We start from the raw sequence: 22380 nt of genomic DNA on the forward strand, positions 1-22380 counted from the left end.
GTGTTTTCACTGGGACTGCAGGATAACCAGGGGCTAGTCTGGGCCTTGTGGGGCCAACTTCAGAGTTCACCAGCTTGGCATGGGTGTGAGCAGTCTGGGCTGGCTGAAAAGGGATAGTGCCAGTGCTGGCAGCAATAGTGTTGTCATCCGAAGGAAGGACAACAGGCGCATGCACCATGGAGCCACTGTCACTCCCCCAGGGTGGTGTCACAGTAATCCTAGTAATCTGCTGAAGCACAGATTACTGTAGTACAGTGGCAACCTGCAAGCCTCTTTGGAGCATTGGTATCCGTAACCATGATAGCAGCAGTGTGAGCCTGCATCCAATAAGCTGGGCTTACATGTCAACACGCATGAATCCCATGACCCCAGTCTGGGCTTTCACCATGTCACTAGACATCTGGGTGTTTTCTGCCTGTGCTGCTCTAGAAGCTGAAACATCAGTAACCGAACGCTACATCTCAGGTAGCTGCTCAAATATTATTGCAGAGTTGGCCATCACTTCCATACTGGAATGAGTGGACTTCAAGGTCTGTGCAAAATCCTGTGCCATGTTAGGACCAGAAACCTCCATGCTCCATAACAGTGACAACAAACTCTATTGTTGGCCTTTCAATACACCATGCACTAATTGTGAATCATAGAAAGAATCATAGAAACCCTACAGTACAGAAAGAGGCCATTCGGCCCATCGAGTCTGCACCGACCACAATCCCACCCAGGCCCTACCCCCATATCCCTACATATTTTACCCACTAATCCCTCTAACCTATGCATCTCAGGACACTAAGGGGCAATTTTTAGCATGGCCAATCAACCTAACCCGCACATCTTTGGACTGTGGGAGGAAACCGGAGCACCCGGAGGAAACCCACGCAGACACGAGGAGAATGTGCAAACTCCACACAGACAGTGACCCAAGCCGGGAATCGAACCCAGGTCCCTGGAGCTGTGAAGCAGCAGTGCTAACCACTGTGCTACCGTGCCGCCCAACAGTCCAACAGTATTTGCCTGTAGGCCACCCCTTTGAGGATTTCACCCTCGCTCGTACAGGAGGACCTGTGTGTGTGACCTCACCATAAGGGACCAGACATTCAAACCATCTTTTCCCACTGACATGGTTGTAGCCCATCTCTGGCTGTTGGCTCACCACATACTGACCTGACTCAACAATACCTTCTCAAGTACACACAGTGCCTATCGTTGAGCTGGTGGCTGCGATTGTCAAGTCAAGAAATAATTCTTCTTCATGAAAGGTCCTTCCCTTCTTCACGAGGCTGCAATGGCTGCCCACGCAGCAAATCCTGGGTAAACAAAAGCCAAAATGCAGCAGGAGGGGTTTGGAGTGAGGGACAGGAAGAGGTTGAAAGCAAGAGGTTAATGGTTAGTTTACTTTTCGTATCAGATTGCAGGATGAGGGTGACGGAATTGGGGAAGGGGAATATATGGCAGGAACACACCATCATTCTCAGTGTTCTCGGTGATGCTGGATGCAACTGCCAAAGTCTCATGGTGCGTAGCACCATCTTCTCCAGAGGAATCAAGGGATGAAAGTGTTTCCCAGCTATTCTCTGTTGCTCCCTGAGGCTACATGAACTTGTTGTGTAAGTGAGCGAGAGGACTATCAGTGAGTGTTGCAGTGTTTGGGTATATGGAGACTGGGCGAGGTAGTGCGCCTGGCAGCATTGGTATGTATGGAAGGATGAGATGGAGTATCTATATGCATGAGTTTTGATTGCCAATGGCTGAATGATGAGGGTTGATGTATTGAACAACATAAGAGGTTGATGGTTCAGTGGATCTGAGATGTCATGTGAAGATGAGTTTGACCACCTATATCAATACAGCTAGCTGCTGCGTCCTCAGGGTCAGACTCCGGCATTAATCTTACTCACCACCCACTCCCATTCCCTTCTCAGTGTGCACTTTACAGGGTAGCAGTTAAAATAGTTGTTTGTTGACATTACCTCAAGAGTTTTATTATACCATTATTAATGGTTGGCTGATTTCTATGATCTATAATTATTCCAGCAGGGGGTTGTAAATTCACGGTTTTATTGATAACTCAAAGAGGCTATTAAAGGATTAACTGGCTTTGATGTGAGGTTATGGATACAACTCTGTTTTGAGAGATTAAGTACTTGAAGGGCTTTTAACATTTTGCATGGGCTTTCATGAATGGGAGTTTTTTTTAGTTTAGTAAAAACTAACAGATGTTTAAATATTTTATCTCAACATGTCTCCGAAGATCTGTCTATAGTGGATATTGGGTGCCTGGGCATGGAGTGTGTAAGGACAAAGGAGGATGTGGGTGGGAACATGGGTACAATGAGCCAGGAGATCTCTCACCTTGTGCTAACTAACCCAGGAATGAAAATCCAGGCCTAAGAATCAAGGGCCAGAATTTTCCAGTCGTTTACGCCCCGCTGGCACTGCAAATGAGGACAGAGAATTCGGTGCTCAGCCAAATCTCCATTCACTGCAACAGTACCAGAGAATCCGGAAAATATCGCCCAAGGTGGTTACATAGATACAGAAACCATGGACAGAATTTAAGAGAGTGGTTGTGGGTTGGGAGGTCTTAATGGAGAGGCTGGGAGTGTTGTTAGTGGTGGGGGGGGCTGGGGGGGGGGGGGGAGGTTGCGATAGGGACCACCTGGCAGAGAAGATCTTGGGGGGTCCATTGAGGGAAGACACCCTTGAGTCCTCGCCCACTCTCACAAAATTGAGGACAGATGGGAGGGTGAAGGGAAGGCCAGCCAATTTTTACGGGCCCTTAGAATCCCACTCACATTATCTACTTGAATGGTGAACCAAGCAAGAGGAACTGAGTGATCTCAGCCTGTTCTCATGCTCTCATTTTTTAAGTCATAAATATCTGTAGGAAAAGAAGTACTTATGCACTTTTAGGAAAAAAAGTCCAAATCACACTCTCCCCTGAGTGACATATATTTGCTCAGTAACCACTTTACATCCCACTCAATAACTTCACTCATTGTAGGTAGCAGAATGCCATCCAGGAATGTCTAAAAATGCCACATCACTGATTCAGCAGTAATCACAGAAAAGTCCTTAATTGGTGTACATTATTTAGTATATCTTCTCGCGTGCATAATATTAAACAACTTTGTTACAGGAATGTCATTATAGGTTTAATTTTCAGGCCTACATTTCAGGAGGTTCGTCTTGTTCACTGCCAATGTCTATCACGAACTCAGGAGTGCGCAGCACATAATTTCCCAGCCCTTTAAGTTAATGGAGGGAAAATTGTGCTCAGCGATGCCTGAATTTCCAAAAGATGCTGCGAATGGGTGAGATTCCTTGCTAAGAGTTCCAAATTGGAAAAATGATCCTTTATCAGCAGATGATATTAAAAGAATGTTTCTCAATTTTAGCACAAGGGAAAATGCATCCCTCAATATCTCAGCAACAAGGTGCAGCTAAAAATAAAATTTACTAAAACTCAAGCTACTGTGTTTCGCACATGGCATAGATTTCCCCCTGCCACTGGTAAAATATCAGTAATTGGTCACTTAAGGGACACACTTAAATGTCTCCCCTGCCACCCACAAAATTTCAGACAGGGAGGCAGGTAGGTGGTGGCGAGGTCTGCCTGCTGGATTTTATAAACCTCCATCTTCAAACCTACCAGCAGGGGAATGTAAAACCTGGCCCATCATTTTTCTCGGGAAGATTTATGTAGAGATTGGCATTTGTTTTTCAGTTCCCTTGGAAGGCCTCAAAAGCCAATCCTACTTTGAGGAGATGCGGAGAGACTACATTAGAGAGCTAAGTAGAGCCATTAACTTGCAGGAGAAAGGTGCACAGAGCAACTCTCAACGTCTTTACCAGCTCACTAAACTCATGGATTCAATGCATGAAGTAGGTGTGGTTGTTTAATGGGATATGTATTGAATAGATTCCTTTTTAACTAGCTTTGGTCAGTAACGATTATTATCTTGGTGTCTCATGCCAGGCCAGAATTCTCCGGCCATTCAAGCCCCATCACTGCTGCAAGTGAGACTGGAAAATTTGGTGCTCAGCCAAATCTCCATTCACTGCAGCAGGACCGGAGAATCCCAGCCACGGGTGAGGTCAGAGAATCTGGCCCCATATGTTGAATCAATTCATGAATGAACTTTACCAACTGATCTTAAACTCAAGGTTCCTCTCTCTGTCAGTCAATATACAGCGATCTTTCCAAAGGGAGAGGTGCTGGCTGCACCAGTCATATGAATACAACTAAATTCTCTATGAATATATAAATGACCTGCCTTTTTTCCTCGTCCAAAATTGATGACAATGGCCTCACTCGCCCCAAGATTGGAAAATCCCACCTGAGATCAATGGATCTTTGCATGGTCCATGTCCCGCCCACTACGATTCCGTAGGGTGGGAAAATTCAGCCCATTGAGTGCTTGCTAGGCTATTGTTCCAAGAACAGCAATCAACTTCTAGCACCTCAGCCATTGTTAATGTGTGACTCTGCATTGTCCGCAGGCTGCTTGACCTCAGGAAAATCATAGTCAAGGCCTATGCAGTCCTAGCCTGAAGTCTATACAGCCGTCCTTTCAACAGGGATCATCACTGGATAGCAATTAAGAATGTGGGAATCTGAAATAGTTTTCCATTCGCTCATTCAGTGGCACTGAGGCCATTGTAGCCCTCTTAGTACCAGGCTGACTGAGATCAACAACCACCACACCAGTTGAGGATTGAATGAGGGACCTTCCTGTTCTAATGTGGCTCAGCTACTTATTTGCTTTGTCATTTTGCATATTAGAAAAAGCGTGCTACGTCAAATTAATTTTTTCTTTAAATATTCATCATAATTTCTCACATAATTTCTGCCATGTAAGTTAAAGGGTGGAGTGGGCTAAATTGCCCCATCTTTTTATATGTTCTGTCTGTACACACACATGTGGGTTTCACCCACCCCTTAGTGTTTTTTTTTACTTTCATGATGTAGTGGCAGCCTGAAAGCAAAGGTTTTGTGCAGAACCATGACAATTGTAACCTTCATTCTTTATTGAAAGAAATCAGATCAGAAATAACTGGTGCTGGATGCCAGCTAGCAAAATGCTTAACACGTTCATATGATGTTTCCCCTGCTCGTTACTATGGTGGGAGATTTAAAATAAAGGATTGATTGGGATTGGCCTCGGAATATATTAAGTGTTTGGCATGACCATCACCAAATAATTTCTGGCCGTGATCTGTTTATGTCAATTGGTATGTGATAGAGAGCATTCAGAATATTGAAGCTTAACAGGTAACGAAAACACAGTCGGAATTGGTAACTCAATTTTTTCTTTCCAATAGCTTGTCAAGAAACTACATCAGTTCTGCTTGAATACCTTTGTTCAGTCCCAGGCACTGAGTGTGGAGTTTCCGGAGATGATGTCAGAGATTATAACAACACAGTTACCCAAGATCCTGGCTGGGCTGGTGAAGCCATTGCTTTTTCACAAGAAATGAGTACATTTCTCTCTTTGTTGTGCCTGGCTGCATTGATTCACAGGCAGCGTTTGTTTATTGCATTAAGCAAGTTGACAGCTTTATTCTATTTTTGTGACCATGACAGTACCGCGAATGAAGATTGTTTTCAAATTTATTACAGAAGAATTAGCAATGCTGTTTGGCATACAGTTATAGTGGAAGTCCAATGCCATAGCTGCACTATATGTTTTATAAGCAATGAAATGTGAATTTAGTCTTATTGTCTAATGTGTAACTTCCGGATCAAAATGATTTTGTATCTTTCAGTACTTTCTGGCATTTTGTAACGTTCAAAGTTATGTAAAATTTCTGCATCTGTTATAATATTAAACAGAAATGCTTATGCTCTTCAGTTTGAAAGCTGCAGAACCCACAAAATTTCTTTATTCATCATACTTCATGTGCCATAAATGATGCCAACCTTTTAATGTAGATATTTAAGTGAATCTCGTGACCATCCTTTACAATGCCCAATCAGTAAACCTCTCCTATCCTTGCTTTCTTTTTCTTCTGCCCAGCCATCAGTTTAATTGGGTCAATTATATTGGGTGTGTTGTACTGGGTGCATTGTACCGAGTCAGTTATATTGGGTGCATTGTATCGGGTCAGTTACATTGGGTGCGTTGTATTGGGTCAGTTATATTGGGTGCATTGCATTGGTGCATTGGATTGGGTGCGTTGTATTCGGTGCATAGTTTAGGGTCAGTTATTATGGGTGCTGCTTCAAAGAGAAGGTAAACACTGCAAAAATGACTGCTTCATGAGTTTTTTGTTTTTAATGTAACATATTCAGTGTGTACATAATTTGGGAACTTGGAGGTTGCCCTGACATTTGAAAGTCTGCATTGACTATAAGAAACCTTTATCTGCCTTCGACAGTCACCCTCGATTCTCATCCAAACACGAGTGGGCAACATGCAGATTTGTACCGTTGATAAGGGCGATCAAGTAAACAGAGATTCTGACGTGCTTCAAGCCAGGGTGTCTGCATCTAAATGTCTGCACATCAATAGCTACAAAAATAAGGCAGTTGCATTGATATCAGTTATTGGGTGGAATTTTATGGCCCTGTCATGATGGGGGTGGGGCCAGAAATGCGCCAAGCCATTTAAAGGTCCATGAATTTGACGTGACTGGAATAGCCCCCCGTCGGGTAAGGTCATAAAATTCTGCACCACCATGTTTGTAAATCCCAAATTGGAGCTTTTAATGGGTCTTTGAGAACACAATGTGGTAGCCCTGTGCTCTCCTAAATATCTTTCTTTCTTAAATCAGGCCAAGGAGGTTAAATTGGTTAATCCTACTCCCATAAAAGACAACTGACTGCTAAAATGGCATTTTACGTTTCCTTACAGTTTCCTTATAAGCTACTCTTCCCTGCTGTCTTTCTCAGATAATCACCATTAATGCTCTTAGGCTAAGAACCAATAAGTAAGTGTATCCATTTGAAACAAACTAAAAATCTGGATAAGGTGGTGCTGCTGCAACACTCATATTTCTAAAACTTTAACTGCACATTGTGATGTGGAAACCATGAAATCTGTGTAACTCCCAACGTGGTTTCAGGATGAAGGAATTGACTTCCCTGCATGCTATGACATGCTCCTTCTAGACACTGCTTGATGAGAGGTTTAAACTGACCTCAGTTGTGGCTGCAAAACTATCATTGGAGATATAAAGAAGCAAATGAGTGCTCAGTTGTACTTTGAGCGTACTGCAAAACAAGATGTGATATAAAAGGCCCATTGCTTTTTGACTACCAAGAAAGTGACATTACAGAGAATGTAATGGCAGGTTTCCCTCAGCAGAAATAGACACACTCTATCCCACAACATAGTGGCGATTTTCAGGAAGCAGGATCAAGGAACAATAGGCACCACATGAATTTCCCCATGTTTTAGCAGGGCTTTCTCCATGAGGGGCTTAATTACTGTTCAATTTAGATATGCTTTCTTGACCAACTATTCCACGTAGATATCTCAGGAAAGAAATGAATGGTTACCAAGTTAATGAATAAGGCCTGGGAAATTGGATCTTAATTTCTCCCCATGTCCTCTGTGACAGCCAAACATACAGGACAAAACAAATTGCATCATCGATCTTCAAAAACAGTCAAGTTAATGAGTACCACAGAGTAACATTCGGGGCAATCCAGGGGAAATGGTACTGTCTATATTTAAATAGTATTAAGTCAAGCAGCCATTCCCCGATTTACCTCTTATCTGCCTTGTTCAGCTCATTGTGAATCTTTCAATATAAGGTGGTCATAACTTAATGACTAGTCCTGAGACCTTGTGGTCAGCCACTTTTCCTTGCAACTCATAATAAAACCCCAGGTTATAGGATGGTTTTTAATGAGACTGCACAGGTCTTTTATATTAAGGTTCCAAGGAAATATCAGGATGTAAGGAGCTCGTTTTGAAATCACAGAAAGCAGTTCCTTCAGGCTAAGCTCTTTTTAAGATTCACTTGACCTGATTCATTTTGTGAAACAATGTTAAGATGAGCCACATTTACATGTCAGGCCAAGGCTCACTTCTCTGATAGTTCAGGACTAAGTTGCCACATTTTAGTTGGAAAGGTGATAGGGATGCTGCAGTTGGCCTCTCCACTCCTGATCTAGTTAAAAGGACTAAGATAGGGATTGCTGCTATTGGATTGTGATTTGGTAGTCCTTCCTTTGAAATGCCCTTGCATGGAAATTGGACGAGTACAGAATTGCTTTGACTGAATCGTCCTTTGCCACTCCCTCAAGTTCAAAGCACACACCATAGTCAAGGCCCAAGAATAATTGTTTGAGCAAAATCCCAGAGGACTAGAGGCTAACTAATGCCCATAGAACTGTATACTTGCAGCGATCCCACGCTAGTAAGAAATAAACGTTGAGGGCAATCAAGTGAAAATTGGTAACAGAAACACAAATTATAATGCTTACAATCCTCATTCTGATGTTTTGAATTAAAATCCACGAGCACCCATGGTGACATCCACTTCTGCAAGGGAATTGCAAAATGTGAGTCTCTATATTTAAAATGATAACATTCATTTTCAAGAGAAAAGTATTTTAAGATTACAAGATTTTGTGAAGAGAAGTGCTGATGTTGTTCAGAATCTCTGAGGCTTGGTCCCTTGACGGTGGCACGTAAATTATAATACCTCCAGAAAGCTGTCCTGACAGAATTGGTTCAAACTTTATCGCTTCTTCAAATATCTTTTTGTTAGGATAGTTCTGTATTCCTATTTTGCAAAGATGTGAATGCAGACATTTAGAGTTTCTTGATTAAGAAGTGCTTAGTAAACAAACAGAATATGAAAATTTCCTATTTAAACTGATGCGAAGCTCAGTTTTACAAAAAAGTGGCATCTTGTCATCTAACTATGCCACCTTACCACACGTATCCTTCATTAACCAATGTTTGTAATTGATTTGTCAGTATATTGGAATAGAGTGTTGCTCTTGTTTCTTATCTTGGCTTCTTAAATCAATATTCCTAGTGTTTAAACAACTCAGTCTAATTTGGCGTGTGATTTTCCATCAGTATATTAAAATCTTGTTTATGAAACACATGAGCATAGCTTCAAGAGCCAGAGATGGGAGTTGCTTTTACCTGAGTTTCTCCCTCGTCCATGCAAGGTACCTGTGGCATTTACGGTTAACACAATTTTATTTTGGCATAGCGAGAAATTTTATTCAAAGAAAGTTACATTTCACATACCATATATTGCCCTCTTCCACTACAGACTGATTTGTTGAAAATCTGCTGGGAAATAAAGTGGGACTGTATCACCATTGACTTTATTTGCGCATGCTATCTGGATTTGAGATTCAGTGCTAAGCTGCTCATTTATTGTCATATTTTATCATGTCCAAATGTTCAGAATCTTTGATGTGCATACTATCTCATTTATTGAGTTTCAATGCTTTTAAATTTTTTCTCTTTCTCAGGCTTTTGAATTTATTGATGCACTTTCAAACGTTTCTGAAATACTATTGCAATAACCTTTTTATGAGCTGTAGTTTCTGCTTCAGCATGGCACATGGAATAGAGTTTCCTTACCCATCCTCATTTATTAGAGCTAAGCAGCATAATCGCACGTTGAATCTCATGCTGAGATTTTTCATGTGGTCAATGACAAAAAAAATGACAAAAACTTACAAAATGGGGCAAAGCCATTTTACTCAGCTGGCAACTAAAAAGTTTCTTAAAGATTTTCACAATTGACTGGCATTCTTCATGGTACCTGGAGAGTCAAATAATTTTGACTACCAAAATTTAACCTTAAATAGTCTAAGCCTGGAGCTTATCATATTGAAATCTCAGCATGTCAAATTCCTTTATGTTTTCCTCATTAGCATAGATTTATGCCTCTATTAAAACAGCAGTAAAAGGGATTTGAACATGCTAAGCATTCATATGATAATATCACACAGCAGAATTTTAATTCCTTCACCATTTACTAGACGTTTTGCACTCTGAAAGCCTTAAATTAAATTTAATTAATGCAATAGTTATGTTTGTACGATATTTGCCTTTAAAGATGTCGGGGATCCCAGGTGAACTCATGTTCAAACCAACATTGTTAATGAGCAGCTTTGAAGGTAAACTTGGACAACAAGTGTTACAGCAGTACAGCTGAGTAGAGTCTTTTGACTGTTTATATTTATTTGATGAAATACATTTGAATTAATAAAAAAAAGGCATTATAAGAAAATAAAAAGCCTTGAACTAAAGAAATTTAAACGTTAAAGATTCCATCATGCCAATTTATGCTGCCTCTACTTTCCTTCATGTACCGTGTTTTGTTAACTGTTCCTGGTCATGCTTTTAATTTTGAAAAAAATAAATTGAATAAAGAAAATTTTGGGATCATCATGCAGCTTTACGTTTAACACCTATCCTGAAGGTTCTGGCAATTAATGTGGCTGGAAATGTAAGAATGTGGGAATAATTGATCTTTGTTATTCTTCCTTTAAATATGAGGCCGAAAGGAAATATGTTATGTGACCCATTGCTTAGGCATTGATTACTGTTAATTTATCTGATCCTGCAATTACTTTCCACAAAACAAAGACAACGGACACACATGACCGACCCCAGCAACACACCACATTTTGGAAAATGCACAATTCACCAAAATTAAAATCCCTGCACACACTGGGTGGAATTTTCCTGTCCCGCCCACCATGGGAATCACAGCGGACGGGACACGGACCATGCAAAGGTCTGTTGACCCTGGGCAGGGTTTTCCAGTCTTGGGCCGAGTGTGGCTGGAAAATCCCGCCCACTGACTTTACAACATCAGTGCAACAAAAGCAGCCCTGCTCATGAAGTCTCTCTTATTCCACAATGGCATAATAGTTTAGTAACATCTTAAAATGTTTAACTGTAGAAAATGAATGGGAAATATCTTTAGGGATAAATATTCCCCGATCATACTCCTAATTAGCTTCGCACATTGTGAAAGCAGTGAATCAACTAATCTGGGTTGGAATAAACAATATCGAATAAATTCCTGCAGCCAACCAGAAAAAAAAGGATTTGTCATTCAATTATGTAACCAATTTTTCCTCAGTCCTGCCAATTACTTCTTCAAAATCAATGAGCTTAACTTTGTGCAAGATGACAGACACTGTTCAAACTAAGTTCAGAAATTGTGGGAAAAGAAAAGGATATGCAAGGTCACAAAATATGTGTTCTCCTTGCATCCCGTAAATGAAATGTTAATGTGAACTCAATACCTTCTGGTTTGGCAGGTGAATGCATTGTGTGATCACACAAGTTTAATGACAAAAATATCCAGTACTATCCTTGAAATTTTGGTGTTTTCACCAATATCTGTCAAGTTTTAGGTTTAACTATATTTCAACTTGACCCATTGAAAAAAAAGCTTTAGTTTAGTTCCTTTATAATACCACACAGCAGGTCCAACTTAATGAAATATTTACCATTACTACGCAGAATATAATAGTCCCAGCAGAGACAATGGAGCAAAATTTCCTTTGTACACTTGACGTAGCCAATGATCAGTCACTCGTTACACATTTTTACTCCATCTGCGGCACAATGGAAATCTTCACCCAAGCTGGCAGAGTCCGTTGATTCCCACACACACTAAATGTTGACTTCTGTTGTTTAACAGCTATATAAAGGGTTCAAATTGACATGAGCTTGAAGTGAACATATCTAATCTCAGTGGATCTTCAGCAGATTTAACATTAATCAACACAAAGGCAAAGATATCTCACACTGATGATTCATCAAGAGTATTTCATGTTCACTCTGTCAAAATGTATCAAAAGTGAATGGAGATTCTTTAAAGTCTGCATTTATCCCTACATCTATGGATACATTTTAAATACTTGCAATTTCAAAACTCTTTAATTTGTGTAAAGAACTTGTAAATAATTAATATATATAACTTGGCAAATGTGACTGCCTTAATTATCCAAAAGTGCTATGGGGCAATCATATTTATAAAGAAGCCTTTGCTTGCAATGGTTGACATGGTGTAAACACCAACTTGGCTGCACCAGGAAGTGGTTCTGAGACAAAAGCATAAGCATTTCTGGGATTCTACAGGAAATAGGAATGTAGCTGACGTGGTTCCCATAGTTAGATAAATATCAGTGATTATTAGCATTTGTTTCAGTTCAATCATCCAGACTACAATTAAAATCAAGTGTTCCTTTGCTCTGGAATTCTCTTTTGCATTATTTTTATGTTTTTGATCTAATCTTTGTAAATATTCAATTCATGTGCACCAATTTCATAACATTATTTGCAATAAAACAGATTGTCGTTCTTGTCATCTAGTGTATGTGTGTGTAAATATATATATATATATTTATATATGTATATATTTAAAATATATATACACACATATATATGATATATTTATATAATATATATATATAATTATATGTCTTTGCTGCGATACATTTCCAGTTTGGTGTTGCAGGTAATATAAAGTGCTGAAAGTTGGACAGAGTTGACCCAATCAGATGCATAACTTTTGTACAATTTCTACCACAAGAGGAATACAAATTTCTAATGCACTTTTTTAAACTGACAGCTCAGTACTTGGCCCTCAGAAAGGAAACAAATCCTAACTTTTTCATAAATTCCCTTTATTTAACAGACAAGCCTTTGGATAGGGAGAGTAATCATTGAAAGTCTCACCGATGTATGGGGAAACTATTAAAACTGTAGTTAGGTGAATTAGGTCCAATATAATTTCCGATATTCATTCACCTCCATTATGCCACACTTGTTCCATGGTGTACGGGGTGCAAAACAGAATCAAATTCATTTCCCAGCACTGTTGCCTCACCTTAGTGAACACATATAGAATAGTTTGATGAAGGGCATTTCAACCATTGAAGAAGTGCAGCTGATTGCATTATCAATATTATCAAGTACACACATTTTCAAAGCATGGTTAATATGAATTATAATTAAGACTGGCCAATATTTTGTCTGTGAGCTGAATTGTGGCCAAATTTACATTTGCATTATTCACCCAGCGGAATATTTGACTCCATTAGTGCTATTTTATTATGTGCTGTAAGTCAAATCCATGTTGTTCTGGCACATTTTAAAAATCAGCAAATGGCTTTCATTAGTCATTGTTTTTTTTTCATCAGACATACGTTGCAAGTAATGGTCACCTCCTAACCAATCAACAGCTTTCAGTAAGCTGCATGTGGCAGTATTCTATTTAATAGAAGCTTTGTCTTCATCGGTTGTATCTGTTGCTTTTGATTGATACTTTCTGGCACCCTTGAATTGTTTTAATTGTTGATTTTTGTACATACCTGTCAGTTTGTAGTTGTTTTGTATGGAGCAACAATATGGCTGCTTGCTAATGTAAAGTTGACAGGTTCTAAAGATTAAAATCTTTGTTTAGTGCTTGTCTGGCTCTAAAATGAAAACAGGTCAAAACGTAAAGTGTATTTTGTGAGTCCTTTTATTGTGTCATTCTCAATTTTTCCAAAGTCCGTGTTTGAACAGCTATATTCTCACTTTCACTTCACATTCCTATAACAGTTCAGGAGGAAAGGCAAAATAATGTTGGTATGTGTTGGAGAGAAGACCATAAGCTTATTTTTCAGCACACCACGGAAATGTTCAGAACAAAGAACAAAGTAGAGCATAGGAACAGACCTATGGCCTGTGCCGATCATGATGCCCTAATTAAACAAAAACAAACCTTCTGCCCTTTCTCGGTCCATACCTCTCTATTTCCTCCCTATTCATGTACCTATCCAGATGCCCCTTAAATGTTGCTAATGTTGCCTGCTTCCACCAACTCCTCTGGCAACGTGTTCCGGGCACCCACCACTCCCTGTGTGAAATCTTCCCTTGCACATCTCCCTTAAACTGTCCCCCTCTCACCTTGAACCTGTGCCCCCTTATAATTGACACTTGCATCCTGGGAAAAAAGCATCTGACTATCCACCCTATCTATGCCTCCCATAATTTTGTAGATCTCTATCAGGTCTCCCCTCAGCCTCCATCTTTCCAGCGCAAACAATCATAGTTTATTCAACCTCCCCTCATAGCCAACACTCTTGAGACCTGGTGAACCTTCTTCGCACTCTCTCCAAAGCTTCCACATCCTTCTGATAGTGTGGTGACCAGAATTGCTTGCAATATTCAAATGCAGCCTAACCAAGGTTTTATATAGCTGCAACATGATCTTCCAACTCTTGTGCTCAATTTGCCAATTCTGGTACTCAATATGTTGGAATTCAGTGGTTACATTTTAAATCTTGACGTCACGTTACAAAATGCTGCAATTAAAATATTTTAAATTAAATTGCCACTTTGAATGTATGGGTAACCCATTCACAATCCTACGGGTAACCCAGACAGGTAATCCTGGTAATTTAGGATTCCAAGTTCTCTTTTACTAGCTAGCTTTGAACCAGTCACATGTCAGCAAAGGTAATTACTCCCAAAAACGCTGCCTGCCTAAATTTTAAGTGCAAATTGAATTCAGTTATGTGGCGAATGCATTGGGGTTAATGCATTGTTTGGTAAGCCATTAAAGACTTTCATCGGATCAGCAAGTCAAATTAGTTCTTAAACATGAACATTATTCACTTAAGTAAAAAACTCCAGAGCTGATAAAATTGGAGTACCTGAGTGAAATTTTGCTTGAAATCAAACAAACAAATTCTTCTCAAAGAGGTTCGTATAGTTCCCTTAAACACTGAATGCTAACTCCAGAACAGTATGATCAGAGAAACGACATGAAAGTGCAAACTTAATTGACTTATTGAAAACTAGCCTAAAGATTCATTGCAATTGCATTGTCAATTGTATCTGGGGGAGCAGTGTCATCTTCAGTTTACAATTAACCTTTGTCAAACCTGTGTCTTGCATCTTTTTGTGTTGATGCTTTGTGCCCAATATCAGCAGACATTACACTCAAATCTAAAGAAGTAAAGAATGTGTACATACATCAAAATAAAAGCAAAATACTGCAGATGCTGGAAACCTGAAACGAAAACAAAGTGATACTCAAGCTCAGCAGCTCTGTGGAGAGTTTTGAGTCCACTATGATTTTACTTTGGAACTGGAGAAAGTGGCAGAAAACACTTGGCCATAAAACAGTCAAAACGGAGGACAGAGTTCATGGTCTGATGTTGTTGAACTCAGTGTTGAATCCAGAAGGCTGGTTTCCCATGGTGAGGGGTGCATTCAATGGGAAACCCCATTGGCAACAATGAAATTAAAAGATCCTGCCATTGGCCAATGGTGGGCCCCCTCCGCCACTCTGAAGCATGCAGCAAGTCGTATGGGAAACCCCACCCAATATTGAGTTTAACAACTTCAGACTATGAATTCTGTCCTCCATTTTGATTACTCCCCCCACCCCCCCAAACCCCCACCCCCTGTCAAGTACCAGTTAGCATCTTGTTCTTGTGTATTTGCTTTCAGATAATGCTGATCCATTTTCTGCTATTAACACATTCTGCTGTTTGCTTTCAGACAGTGCTGACCTTTATTCTGTTATTAACACATGCTCTGGACCAAAGCTTATCATTTCCTTTGTCTTGTGTTGCATAACATCTTTGTCATTTAATTTTTCTGCCCTTTTATCTATCTCTGACCTTCTGTTTTGCACTAGGTGCCCTTCCCCCTTTATCAACAGCACAAGGCCTATCACATTTCTACCTCTCTCGAGTTCATAGAATCCTAGAATCACTACAGTACAGAAGGAGGCCATTTGGCCCATCAGGTCTGCACCAACCACAATCCCACCCAGGCCCTCGTCTCACAACTCACATTTATCCCGCTCAGCCCCCTGACACTCGGATCAATTTGGCATGGCCAATCAGCCTAACCTGCACATCTTTGGACTGTGGGAGGAAACTGGAGCACACAGAGGAAACCCATGCAGACATGGAGAGACAGTGCAAACTCCGCACAGACAGTGACCCGAGGCTAGAATTGAACCCGGGTCCCTGGCGTTGTGAAGCAGTAGTGCTAACTACTGTACCACCGTGCCATCTGTAGTTGCAGAGTTGCATTTTACTCAAACCATTGGAGGTGATTTTCCAGCCCCATTACGGCCAACGCAAATCTTGTTATGGCTAGAAACTGTCACCAGAGGACCATAATGGCAGTCGCGCCAGAATGAGTTCAGAATGCAATGTTCCTGCGTCCTCCCAGCAGACATAATCAAGTTCACACCCTTGATAAACTTAGATGTAATTACATAGTCAAAATCAGCTTAACCTCGAATCTTCCAGGCATGTCATATGTTCCCACCGACAAGTGTGATGGAGTACCAATGGTAATCGCCACTGAAGTCCACAAACAGAGAGAGAGACAGAGCTTGGCACCCTGGCACTGCCAGCCTGACACCCTAAAGCTGCCCATCAGGCACCGGGCAGTTGTAAGGGGTTGGTGCCTAAGTGGCAGGGTGGGGCCAAAGGGATGGGGTCATGATGGGGGTGGGGTCATGACAGAGAGGCAGGGAGATAAACTCTGCCATGGCGATTAGCTGGAGGGAGGTTATAAAAGTCAATAATTGACCGGGGTGGGGAATCAGGGCCAGCGATTGGGGGGGAATCAAGGCCAGTGATCGGGGGAGGGGGCATGGTTGGTGGAGGGCGGGGGGGGGGCAATGTCCGGGGTTGATCAGCAGTGGGAGGAGTGGGATGTCCGGGAGGGGTGTTTAGGGGACTGGCTTGGGGGGAGGGGGGGGAGGGGGGAGCAATGTACATCTAGGGAAGTTGGGAGTGAGAGATCTATGCACAGGTGAACACAGTGCACTGGGAGATTGGAGTGCATGCGCAATAGCGAAACCTAGCAGTCAGCAGCTGGCTTCCTGGCGTGAATAGGCTCTGCCCACTCCCTGGAAAATCCCGTCCATTGTTTCTCTCCACAGATGCAGTCAGACCTGTCGACTTTTTCAAGCACTTTCTGTTATATACTTGCATTTCTATGATGTCCACTGTATATAGTAGACTCTCAGCCAATGAATTATTCGTGAAGTGTAATCACACTGCTTTTTAGGCAAACACAATCATCAAATTGTACGCAGGAAGCTGAAACAAAAAACAATGAGAATCAAGAATTAATCTGGTTTGATACTGTTGGCCAGAACATTGGGAAAATTTCCTGATTTGCTTTGGACAATTGTGAGTGGATTTTATATGTCCTAAACAGCCATACAGAGTTTTGATTTAACAAGCTATCTGACAGCACAACATCTCCCTCAATGTGGCATTTCTCAGTACTGCACTATCTGGAGTGGGGCTTGGAGACACAATCGCTGTCCCAGTGGTAAACATACTACCAACTGAGCCAAGGTGATGTATTTTAGAATGCAAAGCCATACATTTAGGAGAGCCTTGGTCCTGGATGATTTTCCGCCCTCATCTCCAATCCCACTGCTGAGCACCAAACTCTCCATTCCCACTGGCAGTGACGGCAGGGTGTGAACAGCTGGAGAACTCCAGCCTATATTCCACATAGGGCCATTAATTTTTCACTTGCCACAGTTACATAACCTGAAAAGAATACGTGCTTTATACCAAATCCTAATCTGAATGCATAAGAACTGTGCACTATAACAAAGAAGAAATATAAGCATTTCTAAATACTTCATAAGTAATTACTCCAGGAAATTGTTTCTCACCATCACTGTTATGTGGCTGGTTATGTATCAAGTGGTATTAGCATATTGTGCACTCCTTTAAGGGATTCTATTCTATTGTAGTATGAAGTATTTGTCATACCAATAATACAATATCTTCATACAATTAAACATCACAGGACTAAAGAAATATTAGGGTTCTGTTTCTGAAATCTCAAACAATGAATAACTTCTACAGTGCAGGGACTGGTAAGCCATCTTTGTAAACCGCTGCAGCTCATGTGATGTAGTTACCTCCACAGTGCTGTTAGGGATGGAGTTCCAGGATTTTAACCCAGTGTCAGTGAAGGAACAGCGATATATTTCCAAGTCTGATTGGTGTGTAGCTCAGAGGGGAACTTACAAGCGGTGGTGTTCCCATGTGTCTGCCCCCCTTCTCCTTCTAGGTGGTAGAGGTCACAGGTTTGGAAGGTACTGTTGAAGGAGCGTTGGTGAGTTCCTGCAGTACATCTTGTAGATGGTACACACTACTGCCAGTGTGCATCTGGTGGGAGGCAGTGGATGTTGCAGTTGCAAGCGGACTGCTTTATTCTGGATGGTGTTGAGCTTCCTGAGTGTAATTAATGCCACACTTATCTTTGCAAATGGAGAGTATTCCACCTCACTCCTGACTTGTACCTTGGAAATGGCTTTATGAAGTCAGGAGATGAGTTACTCTACAGAATTCCAAGCTTCTGACACGCTCTTACAACCGCAGTATTTATATAACCAATCCATTTCAGTTTCAGCAATGAAAATGTCATTTAAAGGTAAGGCAGGATGCCTAGACTCTCTCCTGTTGGAAACTGTAATTGTGTGGCACTTATGTGGCAAGTGGCAAGTAACGAATGCTACTTGCCATTTGTTAGCCCAAGCCTGAATTTTGTCCAGGTCTTGCTTCATATGGACACAGACTGCTTCAATATCTGAGGAGTCATGAATGTTGCTAAATGTTGTTCGCTGATGATTGCACATCACCACTTCTGATCTTATGAGGGAGGAAAGGTCAATGATGAAGCAACTGAAAATGATTGAGCCTTCGACACTACTCAGAGGAACTCCTGCAGTGATGTCCTGGGAGTGAGATGATTGACCTCAAACAACCACAAACACCTTTCTTTGTGCTCAATATGACTCCAACTTAGGGTGAGTTTTCCCCCCGATTGCCATTTACCTCAGTTTTTCTTGATGCCACACTTGGTCAAATACCCATTTATGAAGCCTGATGGAACTAAGGCTGTAATGAGGTTAGCAACTGAGTAGCCCTGGCGCAATCCAAAGTGAGCATCAGTGAACAGGAGTTACTGCAATGTACATGCAGGTTGATATCAAGGTGTCTATAACAACTTCCATCACTTTGTTGATTATTGAAAGTAAAGATTGATGGGACAGTAATTGGCCCAGTTGGATTTGTCCCGCATTTTTTTGGACAGGATGTACCTGGGCAATTTTCCACATTGCCGGGTAAATGCTAATGTTGTAGATGCTCTGGGACAGCTTTGATAGGGGCACAGCTAGTTCTGGAATCAAAGCTTGAGTGCCGTTATTGGAATGTTGTCAGAGCCTTTGCAGTATCCAGTGCCTTCAACCATTTCATGATATCACATGGAGTGAATCGAATTGGTTGGAGATGACATCTGTGATGTTGAACACCTCAGGAAGCTGAGATGGATCATCCGCTCAGCATTTCTGGCTAAGGATGATTGCAAATATTTCACCCTTGGCCGATTGAAATCTAAGTGCTGCAGCCAGCAGGAAGATCGGAGCGTTTCCCACTGTCACTGACTGCTGAGGTGGGATTCAATAACTTGAAAATTGAAAAAAAATGCCCAACGTGAATCACGGTGGGCCAAACGCACCTGCTGTGAGAGGCTCCTGAATCAATGATCAGCTGTCCAGCTGACTTTCAAAAACACTTCCTGCTTATCCTTCTCTCAGAATAACTGAAGGGTGAATAACCCAGTCTCACATTAATGCAGGGAGCATTTCATGTTGGATCTTTTATGACACCAACCTTTTGGAGTTATAACTGACTGCAGCAAGAACCCAAAAACATCATTGAAGCCTGTAACCGAACCGCTCCCCAAAAATTTAGCTCATCACAAGATTAATGAGATATTCCACACAATGTCCATTTATTTGATTCGATTTGGTTTATTATTGTCACATGTATTAACATACAGTGAAAAGTATTGTTTCTTGCGTGCTATAAAAGTACACCGTACATAGGGAAGGAAATAAGAGAGTGCAGAATGTAGTGTTACAGTAATAGCTAGGGTGCAGAGAAAGATCAACTTAATGCAAGGTAAGTCCATTCAAAAGTCTGACAGCAGCAGGGAAAAAACTGTTCTTGAATTGGTTGGTATGTGACCTCAGACGTTTGTATCTTTTTCCCGACAGAAGAAGATGGAAGAAAGAATGTCCGGGTGCGTGGGGCCCTTAATTATGCTGGCTGCTTTACCGAAGCAGCGGGAAATGTAGACAGAGTCAATGGATGGGAGGCTGGTTTGCGTGATGGATTGGGCTACTTTCACGACCTTTTGTAGTTCCTTGCAGCCTTGGGCAGAGCAGGAGCCACACCAAGCTGTGATACAGCCAGAAAGAATGCTTTCTATGGTGCATCTGTAAAAGTTGGTGAAAGTCGTAGCTGATAAGCCAAATTTCCTTAGTCTTCCGAGAAAGTAGAGGTGTTGGCGGGCTTCCTTAACTATTGTGTCAGCATGGAGGGATCAGGACAGGTTGTTGGTGATCTGGACACCTAAAAACTTGCAGTTCTCAACCCTTTCTACTTCGTCCCCATTGATGTAGACAGGGGCACATTCTCCTTTATGCTTTCTGAAGTCGGTGACTATCTCCTTTGTTTTGTTGACATTGAGGGAGAGATTATTGTTGCTGCACCAGTTCACCAGATTCTCTATCTCATTCCTGTACTCTGTCTCCTTAGCCTCCTGAGAAAGCAGAGGTGTTGGTGGGCTTTCTTAATGATAGCGCGGCATGGAGAGATCAGGCCAGATTGCTGGTGATCTGGACATCCAAAAACATGAAGCTCTCGACCCTTTCTACTTCATCCCCATTGATAATATGACAGGGGCATGCCCTCCACTACGCTTCCTGAAGTTGATGATTATCTTATTAATTTTGTTGACATTAAGGAAGAGATTATTATCATCGCACCAGTCCACTAGATTCTCTATCTGTTTCTGTACTCTGTCTCATCATTGTTTGAGATCCAACCCACTACGGTGGTGTCATCAAAAAAACTTGAAAATTGAGTTGGAGGGGAATTTGGCCACACAGTCATAGGTGTACAAGGAGTATAGTAGGGGGCTGAGAACACAGCCTTGTGGAGCACCGGTGTTGAGGATGACCATGGAGGTGTTGTTGCCTATTGTGGTCTGTGGATTAGGAAGTTCAGGATTCAATCAAAGAGGGAGGAGCCGAACCCCTGGCCATGGAATTTAGAGATGAGTTTTGTAGGAATAATAGTGTTGAAGGCTGAGCTGTAGTCAATAAATAGGAGTCTGACATTGGTGTCTTTGTTATCTAGGTGTTCCAGGGTTGAGTGCAGGGCCAGGGAGATGGTGTCTGCTGTGGACCTGTTGTGGCGGTAGGTGAACTGTATTGGATCCAGGCAGTCTGGGAGGCCAGAATTGACTCGTGCCATGACTAACTTTTTGAAGCACTTCATAATGATGACTGTCAGAGCCACCGGACGATAGTCATTAAGGCACACTGCTGGTTTTCCTTTGGTACCGGGATGATGGTTGTCTTCTTGAAGCAGATAGGGATTTCAGATTGTTGTAAAGAGAGGCTAAAGATATCTGTGAATACCCCTGCTAGCTGGCCATTCAGTTATATCACATATTTAAAACATGTAATATAACTGAATCAAACCTGTAGTTTTCCCCATGACAACTGCATCGCAATGATTCTATCTTTCCTATGATAATAGAATGAGGCGTAGTTCTGAAATTGTACCGAGTGCAGAAGAATCAGGGTGGCACAGGACACTAGGGTTTTGAGCTTGTATACAACAGAGAGATACAGATCAGCACATATAAAGCCTCATGAGTTTCCAATCTCATCTAATCATTGGAAGGCAAACACTCCCCATAGAGGGAGGGAGAGTTGCCCCAATTACAGCCTTCCTAGTGACCAGTTGCCCATCATCTCACTCATAGATGCTGAAAATCTTGAGAAAACCATCATATAAAGACTGTGGTAAGCTGAACCATAGTATTACTCAGGAAACTATACTTTGCTGCAGCATCTCAAGATTAAGGAGGTATAAACTGACCAGAGATCCTGAAGGAAAAAAAAGTTTGGACCAGAATTATTCGTTTGACTGTTTTTTTCCCTTCTGGGGAATTATAACCATTCATTAACGTGTTATGAGCCCAGCTACGAGAATGTTGGACAAACCTGATACGTGTTAGGACCTGGTTTGATGGATCATAGGGCGGCATGATAGCACAGTGGTTAGTACTGCTGCCTCACAGCGCCAGGGACCCAGGTTCAATTCTGGCCTCGGGTCACTGTCTGTGTAGAGTTTGCACATTCTCCCCGTGTCTGCATGGGTTTCCTCCGGGTGCTCCGGTTTCCTCCCACAGTCCAAAGATGTGAGGGTTAGGTTGATTGGCCATGCTAAATTGCCCCTGCGTGTCAGCAGGGTAGATATGTCAGGTTACAGGGACGGGGCCTGAGTGGGATTGTTGTCAGTGCTGACTC

At 41.7% G+C, this 22380-nt stretch overlaps 1 protein-coding gene across 3 annotated transcripts in view; it reads left to right on the forward strand.

Annotated features, from left to right (window-relative positions):
- LOC144499613 (progesterone receptor-like) overlaps positions 1–9838 on the forward strand; it is a 314135-nt gene extending 304297 nt beyond the window's left edge. For all 3 annotated transcript variants that reach the window (XM_078221770.1, XM_078221768.1, XM_078221769.1), the window contains 2 exons: positions 3725–3882; positions 5323–9838. In XM_078221770.1, coding sequence (XP_078077896.1) covers positions 3725–3882; positions 5323–5478 — 314 coding nt within the window. In that variant the 3' untranslated portion in view covers positions 5479–9838. The remainder of the gene's footprint in view (positions 1–3724; positions 3883–5322) is intronic.
- The last annotated feature ends 12542 nt before the right edge of the window (positions 9839–22380 follow it).

This window comes from Mustelus asterias, chromosome 10 (assembly GCF_964213995.1).
Source record: "Mustelus asterias chromosome 10, sMusAst1.hap1.1, whole genome shotgun sequence".
Classification (NCBI taxonomy): domain Eukaryota; kingdom Metazoa; phylum Chordata; class Chondrichthyes; order Carcharhiniformes; family Triakidae; genus Mustelus; species Mustelus asterias.